The sequence below is a fragment of the Indicator indicator genome, chromosome Z (genome assembly GCF_027791375.1).
Source record: "Indicator indicator isolate 239-I01 chromosome Z, UM_Iind_1.1, whole genome shotgun sequence".
Lineage (NCBI taxonomy): Eukaryota > Metazoa > Chordata > Aves > Piciformes > Indicatoridae > Indicator > Indicator indicator.
Genome location: NC_072053.1, coordinates 53,218,688 through 53,230,711, shown reverse-complemented (window position 1 = coordinate 53,230,711; position 12,024 = coordinate 53,218,688). Strand labels below are relative to the sequence as shown.

The following is a 12,024-nucleotide window of genomic DNA, read 5'->3' as shown; positions in this document are numbered from 1 at the left end:
ACCCTGTTATTTATTATACTGGTGAAGGAGTATTTTATTGCTCTGGTGTTCTGTGCTGATTTGAGTTAAGTTAATATTCCTTGTTTCTCTCCAATTTCTGGTTGTTTGTTGTTGGGTTTTTTTGGTTGGTTGGTTGTGGGTTTTTTGCCTTTATTTTTGGGGTTTTTTTTGGTGGCTTTTGTTTTGTTTTGTCATTTGTTTTGTTCTGTGATTTTTTTGTTTGTTTGTTTTCTTTGTGTGGTTGTTTTTTGGGGGTTTTTGTGCAGAAAATAAGGTTATTCATGCTGAATTCAAGTGTGCATCTGACACCAGCTGCATGTAGTTTCTAAACAAGTAGTGTCTTGGTAATTAGTATCACTAAATACAATACTGCTTTTATAGACTGTAGGCTATGAAGCACTGCTTTAGAGATAGAACTAAAGCTGTGATTTTTTTTTTCCAACTTGCTCAATTAAAGGATGTTTTACTTAGTTATAGCTTATGTAACTGAAACATGTCCACAACACCAGTGTGCTTAACATTGGAAATCTGTATTAAATTGACTCCATTAACTGCTAATTCCCTAAATTTCAGCTTCCCTTATGAAATCACTCTGTGTTATCCTTAGTGAGATGAGAAAAGAATGAAAGAGAAGTATGTAATAATTGGAAGAACAGATACTAGAATAACAGATTTAAATATAACAAATCATTTAACCCTCCATGAACGGATGAGTCTTTGATGAAAAATTAATGTAACTGATAATCACATTTTCAAACCTATGCACCCTAATATAAGGCTTAAGATGGATATTGCTGTTTTGCACACACAGACATAGGCCTTCAAAACTCTATTGCCCCACACAACAGTTCTGGGCTGGCTGTATTAACAGTCTTTTTAGCTCTAGTAAAGTGTATTGAATCTTTAACTACATATCCAGTTTGCACCAACCCTGTTAACAGACCTCACAGAAGAGCTGTAATTCAGAGGCTAGAAGAACTGGCCTGCTAACTTTGGCCTTTTAAGTATCTGCCAGATTTTCTTTTTCCCTTGTTCAACATCAAACCAAAGAAATCTTCCCCAAGAGCTCTGCAGATGTTAGCACAATTTGCTTTGTCATTTTGGGATTAAAATGTAACCCTTATGAGTGGAGAATATTTTTTCGATGTAATGTGGTCTTCCTGGTCAAATGATTATTTTTTTTCCTTTCTTTTTTCTTTCTAATATACAGCTAAAGTTTCTGTTTGCTTGTTACATTTTTCTAGGCCTTTAGAAAAGAAATATGATAAAGTCTGTGAATTTTTCAAGAAATATAAAACCAGAATTTACTATGTCTTCTACGGAATTTTAATAACAGGTACAGTATGTTACATTCAGGGTTTAGAAAGCTTTGTTTATTTACCTGTATGAGATTGTAGACTGACAGAAAAATTCTGGACTGTCTTAAAAATATATTTGAAAGAAAGTAATAGTCCCAGAGAAAGCTCCAGATCCCCAAACCTCCACTCATTCCCAAACTTAACAAAAGTACAGATCTTGCTACACTGTTTCTCTATCATGTTTCTCAACTCTGACTAGCAATTACATTTGGGATAAAAGAATAGTTCTTTGGGTCTACTCCATCAGCAGTGTCCTCCAATAAGCAAGTTAAATTACAGCTCTGAGAACTTTCCCATAAGCATGAAAACCCATTGAAAAGAGTCAGGGACCAACAGGAACTGAACTTAATTCAGCATTAAAATTTTTTCTGTTCTGGCCCATATCATTCCATATCCACAACAAATATTTGCTAGAAGAAATGTCAGCAAGCACTACATAATCATTCAGCTATTCTTCTTTGTCTGTTTCCTAATTAGACAGTAAGCTGGTTTGTTTCCTTCTCCTCCACCAAGATTCTTTATGAGATCATCCTTCTTGAGCTCTGAGAATATGTAGACCTATGTTTGTGTGATAAGCATCAGCATACCATAAAGTGGTTATAAATGGGCCACTTGCATGCTGAGTATCTTGACTTCCTAGCATTGACTTTTCTTGCTTTGGGTGAGTTCTAACAATACGTCAAGATTTTGTATGTTAATTCCATAAAGACATAAGTAGCAACACTATCTATGAAAACACTTTCCTCCCCCCAGTATTTAGCCCAAGAGACAGAATAACACTTAAAAGGTAAATGCAGGCCTGACTTTAATGTAAGATTTGATTCTGTCTTTATAAAGACCATCCTAACTGACATGTATATTCTTGTTTCTGTGACAGCATACTTGGTGGTAGTTATTGCAGCCTGCAGTTTGAATTTTCAGAGAGCCTTGCCACTCTTTATCATCACAGCTCTAGTCATCTTCTTCATCTGCTGGGATTTTTTAATGGCTAAGTATGAAGACAGAATTGCTGTATTCTTTTCCCCTGGAGAAAGTTATGTGGAGAAACACTGGTTTTGGCTAAAATGGTAAATGTTAATTACTTCTTATATATGCAGAAGGACAAAGCAACAGTTTATTTACCCCTCTAGTTTATTTCACTTTATACTCCCATAAGCACAGGGAGATGTCAGTCATGAAAACTACAATAATATCAAAGAATACATCCAGAATAATTCCTTATTTTCCAGTTTATAGATGTCAAACACACCTTTAAGACTGCAATACAATACCTATGCATGAAAAATTTTGACAGAAAGCTCCTTAGATCAAGACAGGACAAGTCTGTGGTTGCAAGAGAACTTGTTCACATTAGGTGTGTTGTATGCTTATGCATTCATTCCGCAAGACAGAAAATGCCTTGCTTTCATTTGTTGAGAAAGCTGCAAACTTAAGTCTAACATATGTAGACTGATAAAGACTGAAGTGTGTAATCTAGACAAGACTTTTTCTCATGACTCCATAGCAGTTTTTCTTACCTTCGGGAATCTAAACACGCTAGCCAAGTTTATTGTCATAAAATCATAAAGCCTTATTTGGGGTGGCAGACAATTCATCTGGCAGATTAAAAAGTAGATAATTACATTTGGTCACTACTTATTCCAAGTATTCCTGAGCAGTTATCAGGAAAATTTAAGTTATTCCAGGGAAAAAGAGCAGCTGACGGGGGATTGTAGACCAAATAAATGACCTAGTGAAATCTCATCCAAAAGGTAAAGCAAACTGGCCATCTGCTTCCTATCACAGCTGGGTCACCTGCTATCTAAGAGAGAAAGAGCTGTAAGGAGGAGTCATTCTTAGTCCAAGAAAATGTCCCAACTTATTCTTAAGATTTTGAAAAGGTTTTGCCACAGGAGCAGGAATTTCTAAGGTGCTATGCAGATTGTGATTGTTCTGCTCCAGAGGCACTTTCGAGACCATGTCACACACAGACCACATCTCTTAGACTATCTGGCAGTCTCTTTGGGGAAAGGAGCAAACAGAACAGGAAAGTCTTGATGAGCAGATGGAACAAGCCAGAGGTAGTAAGTGTGCTATCACCTAAACTCCGGTTCGTAAACTGTATATATCACAGATTAAGTGCTTAGCTGTAGGTCATTAGTTTGTCCAAGAGACAAAGTCTCAGAGGTGTAGGAAGTGTTATTCAGTATTGCAATAGCCAAGCCATTTTGAGTAGTTGGACTGCAATACTTTTGATCCAGTTCTAAAAATGGAATTTTAGTATCTAGGAACCACACAAATCAGTGGAAGCTAAACAACTGTTAGATACAAGTTAACATTAATGAACTGAGACTAAGTTTAGTATCCCCTCTGTAAATGGGGTGATACATTTCCTTGCCTCTCAGCCTGTTCTTATGATAGTTACCTTCAATATGCAAGCTGAACATTATTCTGTGATAGTGGAAGCTATACAAACACTGTACATAGATGTACAGATGGCTCTTAACTTTGCTTCTGAGATAAAATTGTTGTGATTAAAATTAATTTTTCTAAAGAGATTACAACCAGTTGCAAAGAAGTAAACAGTTCATAACCTGCTTCTTAGTAACAGGTTTCATAGGCCCATCAGTAAAACTACTCAGTGCAATTCAGAAAAATCACATCTTGTCTTGCCCTGAGCCAAGAAAAGATTCAATAAAGACACAACAAATGAAAAGGAGGATGAAGTGAGAAAGGAGAGTATTTTCTCATACTATTTAATAGAAATAACACCCAGACAAGAGTCACTCAAGCTTTATCGGGTTTCCCCTACACTTTGTCTTTGGGGACAAGGTGGGAGAACATTTCTTCTGGATACCACCAAGGGATGATGTTGTCAGAGCCGTGTCAGAACAGGCAAATTCCTGCTTCTATAGAGATACGTATTTTAGCTTAATAGGTTGTTCAGAGAGTTCCCTCTCAGACAGAGATATAAATGTTTTGGTGAGGGAAAAAGGAATATCTCGTCATCCTGAGGATGTCGTGCCTGACAATATTTTTTTTTCCCTAGGGTGTTGTGGGCAGCTGTTATTCTAGCTATCATCTTCTGGCTCATCTTTGACACAGCAAAATATGGATCCCATCAGCTGATCTCTTTTTTGGGGCTTATGTTCTATATTTTCTTGATGTTTGTCTTTTCCAAACATCCAGCCAGAGTGAGTACTTAGTCCATGCTCTGACAACTTGGGAAGTATGTGTGGGGCTGTACTGGCATCTTGCTCTCACTATTTTGGAAGGCCATTGCCCATCCTTTGTTTTGGCTTTGATGCAGGTTGGAATGTATTTGCTCCTAGACCATCACCGAAAGCTGAGACAGGCCTGCTCCATGCCTTCCAGCCACAGGTTTACCACAATCCTCAGGATGTCACAGGCACTTATTTGTGGACAGTCATCACTTCAACAAAAATCTCAGGGAATTGGAGACATGCTTCCCTCATACAGCTCTTAATCCCACATGGGTTTAATCCCACTGCAAATGGACAGTTAGCTAAGATGAGGCCCTCAATTTTCATTAACCCACTCCCATCGGCCATTTGCCTTAATTTTCCAGCTGAAGTGTCCACTCCATACTGCTGTGATATTGCAAAGGGGTTATTTCAGCCACCAGAATTCTCACCTCAACCTTTACCCCAGTGTGCATGCCTAATGCACATGGTTTCATCAGTAATTTCAGCAACTCCTGCACCAGTGCTGAGATTTTCTTAACAGAAAAATTCCCTTCAGCAAGGCTAATGGACCTGTCACTGCCTATACTTTGCAGCTGTTGCTGTCACCAGCTAGGTGAAAACTCATGTACTGCAAATGCTTTGTGTTCTTCCATGGGTCCTTATTACACCTAAGTGGCTTGTGTTATTCAAATATCATCATAATAAATTAGAGTGCTACCTCAGCTCTTTACCCTGTAAATAATCAGATTACTTTTTCACAAAACAAAGGTATTTTATGAGGCAGCAGAGCAGAAATCTGCAGTGTAGTGAAGAAAGACTGGTCACAAGCAGCCACAGTTTTTCCTGCAACTGCCTTTGTGTCATATGAATTGCAGTACCTAACTTCAAGTAGTTCTCGAGTGTCAAAGTTCTTTAAAGTTTGGGAACAGAAAAGAGTTGAGGGTATCCAAGCTACAAAAAAGTCCTTGTTCCTAGTCCAGACATGAAGAATCTTCATGCTTGGTTACTTTTTTTTTTTTTAATGTTTCCATTCCAGTTACCAAAAATAAATCAATTTTTAAAAATAAAAGAGAGAGAGAGAAGAGTCATATTTGTTGCCTTTATATATCCATTTCATCTATAAACCACAGCACAGCAAGAACAGTCTCTCCTTTTCCTAATACTTGATTATTTGTATTCTGTGATGGTGAAATGGGTAGGCCTGTCCATTTTTACTTAGACAGGCTTTCAGCAGCTAGCTCAGATGGAGACATTACAGAGCTCTCAAATTAAGGGAAATTATTCATGGTCCAAGTTCCCTACAACCTATCTTGGCAGCTGTTCTTATCCTGCAGTATAGTCACAGAGTCCTCTCACATTATTTTAACAATTCTCTAAAGTAAATTATTATTTATTTAAATAACAAATGGTTTCTTTATTTTTCTGCCCATCTAGGTTGCTTGGAGACCAGTATTTTCAGGAATAGCAATGCAGTTTATTCTTGGGTTTCTTATTCTGAGGACCAAAGTGGGATTTGATGCATTTAACTGGCTAGGCATTCAGATCCAGGTAAGCTACTAGGAATTTTTTTCTTTTTAATATCTTTAGACTCTTACATAAGAGACAGACCCAAAGGCCCATTTGCTGCTGGATTTTTTCCCCTCTTGAAAATAAATGGGTTCTTAAAAGGTAATTGACTACCTGAATCCAACCTTCTAATTTCCTTTTTGCCAGGTTAATAAAAGACCATGTGGGATAGTTTGAGGAGTAATGACTAGAGTGACCCTGTTTCTTAATAGCTTTGCCATCACTGGGCTAAAATTATAACTTGCAACCTTCAAACACAAAATTGCTATTGTGCCAGGACACTTAGAAACTCAGGCCTGGCCCAACTCCAAAACATCCTTGCAATAAAACTGATATACTGAGAGGGATTCAGCAAAGAAGAACCATCGCTGGTTCTGGCCTCAGGGGCATTTCATAGTTCTCACAACATACAAGAAAATCAATTCAACTACAGGTGGCAAAATCATCCTTGGCAAGCAGCAAAGGATGTCCGGAGAGGGGACACAATCCATTTGCAAGTGCCCCTTCAGGAAGTCTGCAGGCACAAAGTTTTTTTAAAAATCCATGAATATTGCAAAGTAATAAATAAGAGAAATCAAAAATGTAGATCAGAGAGTACCCACCGAAGGATGTTCAGACTTTCCACCCCAGGGATACTATTCACACAGCTGTTCTTCACAGTACAGATAATCAACCATATTTAAAACAAGACGGTGCAGAATGTACTGTCTCTGCACAGGCATGAGGGTACAGGTCTGACGTCTGTTTGGTTGCTAATCTGCAAGCAATGGGAGTAATTTGTGTTTTGTCACCAGGTTCCCCATTTCCCTTTCATCTCCAACTGAAGCAGACCTAGTGCCCCCTTTTGTTAGCTCCACATGGCTCATGGTCACTCCTAACATAACTTATTTCATAGCTATTACATTTTCATTTTAAGTAGTATCATTAATTACTTAAATTGACATCAGAAGTAACAAAATGCACCACCATATCAGAATTAAAAAGCTGCCTTTTTTTTTTTTTTTTACTAGTTTTTGGCTACTCCTTTCAAAATTCAGGCTTCAAAAACTTTCAAAATTCAGCCTTAAAAATCTACTGCATGTGAGGAAGGTTAGAAATGCACCTCACAAGATTTGGTACTGCAGGAAAATGTGCCCTATGCCCTTGCTGTTTCTCTTCATGCTCTGAAGCAGCCTGAACCCTTAGCAGAGCAGATCTGAGACACTTGGTTCAATCAGGCACAATCAGTGAAGCATACAGCCATGTTGAGCAGAGCACAAGCTCCTTACTTGGGTATCTGAAAGCCAGCTAGTGATATTTGCTTAGTTTTTGTCAGGAATCTAGAGCTTACAGCTAACTTTCTTTACTTTTTTTTTTTCTCTAGACTTTTCTGGAATACTCTGACACAGGTGCTAAGTTTGTGTTTGGTGACAAATATACAGATCATTTCTTTGCTTTCAAGGTAAGACAAGTTTTATGTGTATTATATGTGGCAGGTAGAAGACAGAAAAAGAAATTATATGGCTGTAAAGGAAATTCATTGTATATCTTGCAATACCAGTGCAGTAAACAGAGCAAACAGATAAGAGAGAAATTATTTACTGTGTGACACTCAGAACACTTAGGAACTCCACATAAAGCCCTTCATTTACTGCCATACCCTGAGTTATGATACACTTATTTAGTTTAATTATAACAACATATATTACTAGTAGACAGAACTTTCTAGAAGAAAAAGGTCCAAAATTTCCTATCTGGTTTCTGAAAGAAATACCACCTCCAGCCTATGTTCCCTCCTTTTCCACAAGTGTAGATGCTATCTCATGTTATTCTGTTCCATTCTAAAGTGCTGTGGAAAACACTGCCTCACAGACACTGCCCTTATAGAAGTGGAAAGCCTAGATGTATACTTACACCAGGTAAAAGAGGTAGAAGCTGTTGATGCATACGCATATCAATGCATAAATATGAAGAATTACAGTATTATTATTACACTAATAAGATCCTAGGGAGGTTTCCCAGATCCCTCTTAGGACACCTTGCTGGGAAACTGCTGGAATATAGCTCAGTCTGGTCTGTGGTCTCTAATCTGCACTAGGATCCTGTATGGTTTTGCTCCCACACATAGCCCATGCCATAATCACAGACTATTAGAGGTTAGAAGGGACTTTTAGATATCATCATGTCCAACCCTGCTGCCATAGCAGGATCAGCTAGGGCAGGCCACACAGGAACACATCCAGGCTGGCTTTGAAAATCTCCAGAGAAGGAGACTCCACAACCTCTCTGGTCAGCCTGTACCAATGCTCTGTCACCCTCACAGTAACGAAGATTTTCCTCATGTTGAGGTGGAACTTGCTGTGTTCTAGATTATATCCATTATTCCTTGTCCTATTACCAGGTGCCACTGAAAAGAGCCTGTCCCCTTCCACTTGACACCCACCCCTCAGATATTTATAGACATTAATAAGATCCTCTCTCAGCCTTCTCTTCTCCAGACTAAACAATCTCAGTTCTCTCAGTCTTTCTTCATAGAAGAGATGTTCAATTCCCTTAATCACCTTCATAGCTTGTTGTTGGACCCTTCCAATAGATCCCTGTCTTTCTTGAATTAAGATGCCCAAAACTGGATACAGTATTCCAGGTGTGGTTTCAGCAGAGCAGAGTAGAGGGGGAGACCTTCCCTAGACCTGCTGGATGCACTTTTGGTAATGCACCCCAAGATACTATTGGCCTTTTTGGCCATTAGGGCACATTGCTGTCCCATGGATAACTTACAGTCCACTAGGATTCCAAAGTCTTTCTCTTTGGATCTGCTTTTCAGCAGGATGACCCCTAATCTGTAGTGGTACCTGGTGTTCTTTCTCCCCAGGTGCAGGACTCTATGCTTGTCCTTGTTGAACTTCATGAGGTTCAATACCTGCTTAGGCTGGAGTCAAAAACGTATAAAGCCAAAAAACCCATAAGACCAACTAGGAGAAATGTACCAGGACTTTCTCAGACATCACTATTCTGTCTGTTTTTTCAGATGCCTGACTGCGGGCTTACACACCTCTTAACTTTTTTTTTTTTTTCCTGGGTGTGAAATTCCACCAAACTGGATATTCTTCACACTTAGTTCTTTCAGTGCTTCAGAAAGAAGATGCTACCTGCAAAACATGCTGCTACTAAGAATAGTCAGAACATCCTGGGGTGGGGGGTGGGGGGGGTGGAAATGAAGCATTTCAGTGAGAAATGGATGGTATATTTTCATAGCAATATTTGTGTACCTTTTGTTTTACCTTCCCGCTTACTCTCACTTTTACTCTATTTAGCATTCAGATTACAATTTGCATTCATTACTGTGTATTTGGGGGGTGAAATAGTTTAATTCCCACCTTCAATGTGTTTTTCATGTGTTTTTCTAAAATACCTTATGACTATGTTTTTTTCAATGTGATTTTTTTTAATCTCTGAGATGCAAAATACTGAGTGATGCTGACTAAAGCCATAACTGGGGACCAGATGGTAAAATGTTTACTTCTGCTTGTGTACACATTCATCAGTCTTATTCTATAGGATAGGCCAGAAGAAGTCATGAAATTTCTAGAAAAGGTTAACAGGAATGAGTAGGTTATTTTCACACCAAAAAACAAGAAAGTAAAACCCATGAGTTGGTTTTCAGAGGTGAATATGTCTTACTATAGATATATAGCTATGTAGCAGGAATATATACAGGGTGGCAGATAAGTGCACAGCAACACCACAAGATGCTCCATCTATTTCTCCTGTAGAAAGAGATTTATCTATTTCAAAACCAGTGTCAGCCAGCCCATTCTCTCTTGAAACACTTGCTGTTTATTTAGAGATTAAGATGATCAAAAGTGCTTTTTTGTGTCTTTCATTATTTTAAAAGGTCGTCACATAGCATTGAGCTTTCCAAATCTTGCCACAAAATATTTCAAAGTGCCCTCCAAAAGAGAAACGTCCCAATCTCACCTTAGGTCTTAATACAGAGTAGACAAGTGATAGGGTATGTCTTTGTAGGAAACTGTCAGAGTCCAGCTGTATTCATACTGTATCCTTAGGAGTATGCAGGGACATTTCAGTTTTCTGCTAACTCAGATGGACAGAGCAGACACATCCTTTGCATACTAAAGCGGACACATTCTTTGCATACACCACTGCGTGTTGACCAGTCACACTACAAGCCTTTGAACTCAAGTACTAATTAGTCATAAATATATACATTTGCATGCATAAGCTGGCTTATTTTAAATACAATTTGTATATGCCTATGTAGAGTTTTCAGAGTTCTGAAAAAAAAAGTCATTTGCCAACATAAACAAGCACACCCAGGTTTGCTTTGAGTAAGCAGGAAACTAGACTTCTGTTATATCAGTAGCTTCCTTTCCATGCAAGGAGGATTATGGTTTGCTGAGAAAGACTCTGCTTTGAAGGTCAAGCTGTATCTGAAACCAGAATGTTGCTTAAACAGCAATAGCAACTTCTACTTTAAAAGAATATAAGGAAAAAAACTGAACATCAAGCCACAAATGGGAGAAGAGTTGCGAGCACCCAGCAGTTTCAAATCCCTGCCCTGAATGTAGCATGGGCAAGAACAATAATCCAGAAAGCAGCTCTTTAGTAAAGTCAAAACATGTTGCAGAACTGATAATAAATACGAAATAACCCAGCTTATAAAAAATACCAATGAAATTATCTGGTTTGCTAGAGGTTGTATTTTGGGAAACATTAACTGCAATTTCTGCAGGACACATAAATGTAATTCTAGAGAGTTCTTTGATACCAATTATCAACTGAGAGGGATTTTTCAGAGTGCTCATTAATTTTATTAATTAGTTAAAACTTGAGTATTTAAGTTCTGTAGGAGTTATCAGGAAATATACATATTGGTGACTACATTCCCACACAAGTTTGTCCAAAAAGAGAAATTAATAGTTTAACCATGCAGGTATAATATACTGCAGGACTTACCTACTCATCCTCTATGGAAACATGCTAGCCCTTTTTGAGGAGCAGGCTTCAGCTACAGCTGAGGTACATCTGACTTCCTAGTCATATTTCCTATTGCAATTCTCTCCCAACTTTTCTCAGAGCTCAAAACTCTACATCTATAAGCTGTAATGGTGTGTGTATATTGACATTAAACATGTTAATATTTTAACAGCAGAAGCAAATTTGTCACTTCCCTGTTCAGAATACTCATATCTTTGAGGCATGCTCACACTCAGAGAAGGGCATTACAGCAGAAGAAGGAAACTGGGAATCCATGAGACAGAAGAATCAATTTTAAGAGCTTTTCTTTACTTAAAAGCAATTTCGTCTAATTAGTGCATGTTTTGGAGAAGAAAAAAAAAAGAAAAAGAGGACTCTGGACCTTTTATTTTCAAATACATTTCACATTAAACCAACAAAGGAAACACTGTCAGTTAAAGCTGATGACCTCTCTGCTGTGCAGATATTCCTACAGGTACAGGGTGTGGAACAGACCCATAATTACAAAAGCAAGCTGTTCTCAGACTCACTGGATCATACCCTGTGCCTCCTTTTTTCCTAATAGTCCTGTCTCCACATACATATGCCTGTCCCCATGATACCTTAGCCCTCCAGACCTGTCTTTAAATAGAGATTTGCATGGTCTGTTCTCTTCCTGAACTTCCCACATACTGTACCCACAGTACCAGAAAGTCTGGGCTGCTTTCACGCTCCCCAGACCTACTCCTGTCCTGGGCTTTCTTCATCTCCTGGGTACTTCACCAGGTGCCTGTCACTGTAGCACCACTACAGCTTTCCCCTCCCTCTCCCATTCCCCTGCACAGTTCTTCACTATCCAAGTCATTGTCCCAACTTAGGCGCCTTGCTACCCAAGCCTGAAGACTCTCAGAGGGAGCACTACAATGTTACTGACCCAGTAACATTCTGCTGCAAACACA

At 38.6% G+C, this 12,024-nt stretch overlaps 1 protein-coding gene across 1 annotated transcript in view; it reads left to right on the top strand.

Annotated features, from left to right (window-relative positions):
- SLC28A3 (solute carrier family 28 member 3) overlaps window positions 1-12,024 on the top strand; it is a 44,643-nt gene that overhangs the window by 12,074 nt on the left and 20,545 nt on the right. The window contains exons 5-9 of the mRNA XM_054397591.1: window positions 1,245-1,336; window positions 2,236-2,425; window positions 4,387-4,531; window positions 5,978-6,091; window positions 7,473-7,550. Of these exons, the coding sequence (XP_054253566.1) occupies window positions 1,245-1,336; window positions 2,236-2,425; window positions 4,387-4,531; window positions 5,978-6,091; window positions 7,473-7,550 (619 nt within the window). The remainder of the gene's footprint in view (window positions 1-1,244; window positions 1,337-2,235; window positions 2,426-4,386; window positions 4,532-5,977; window positions 6,092-7,472; window positions 7,551-12,024) is intronic.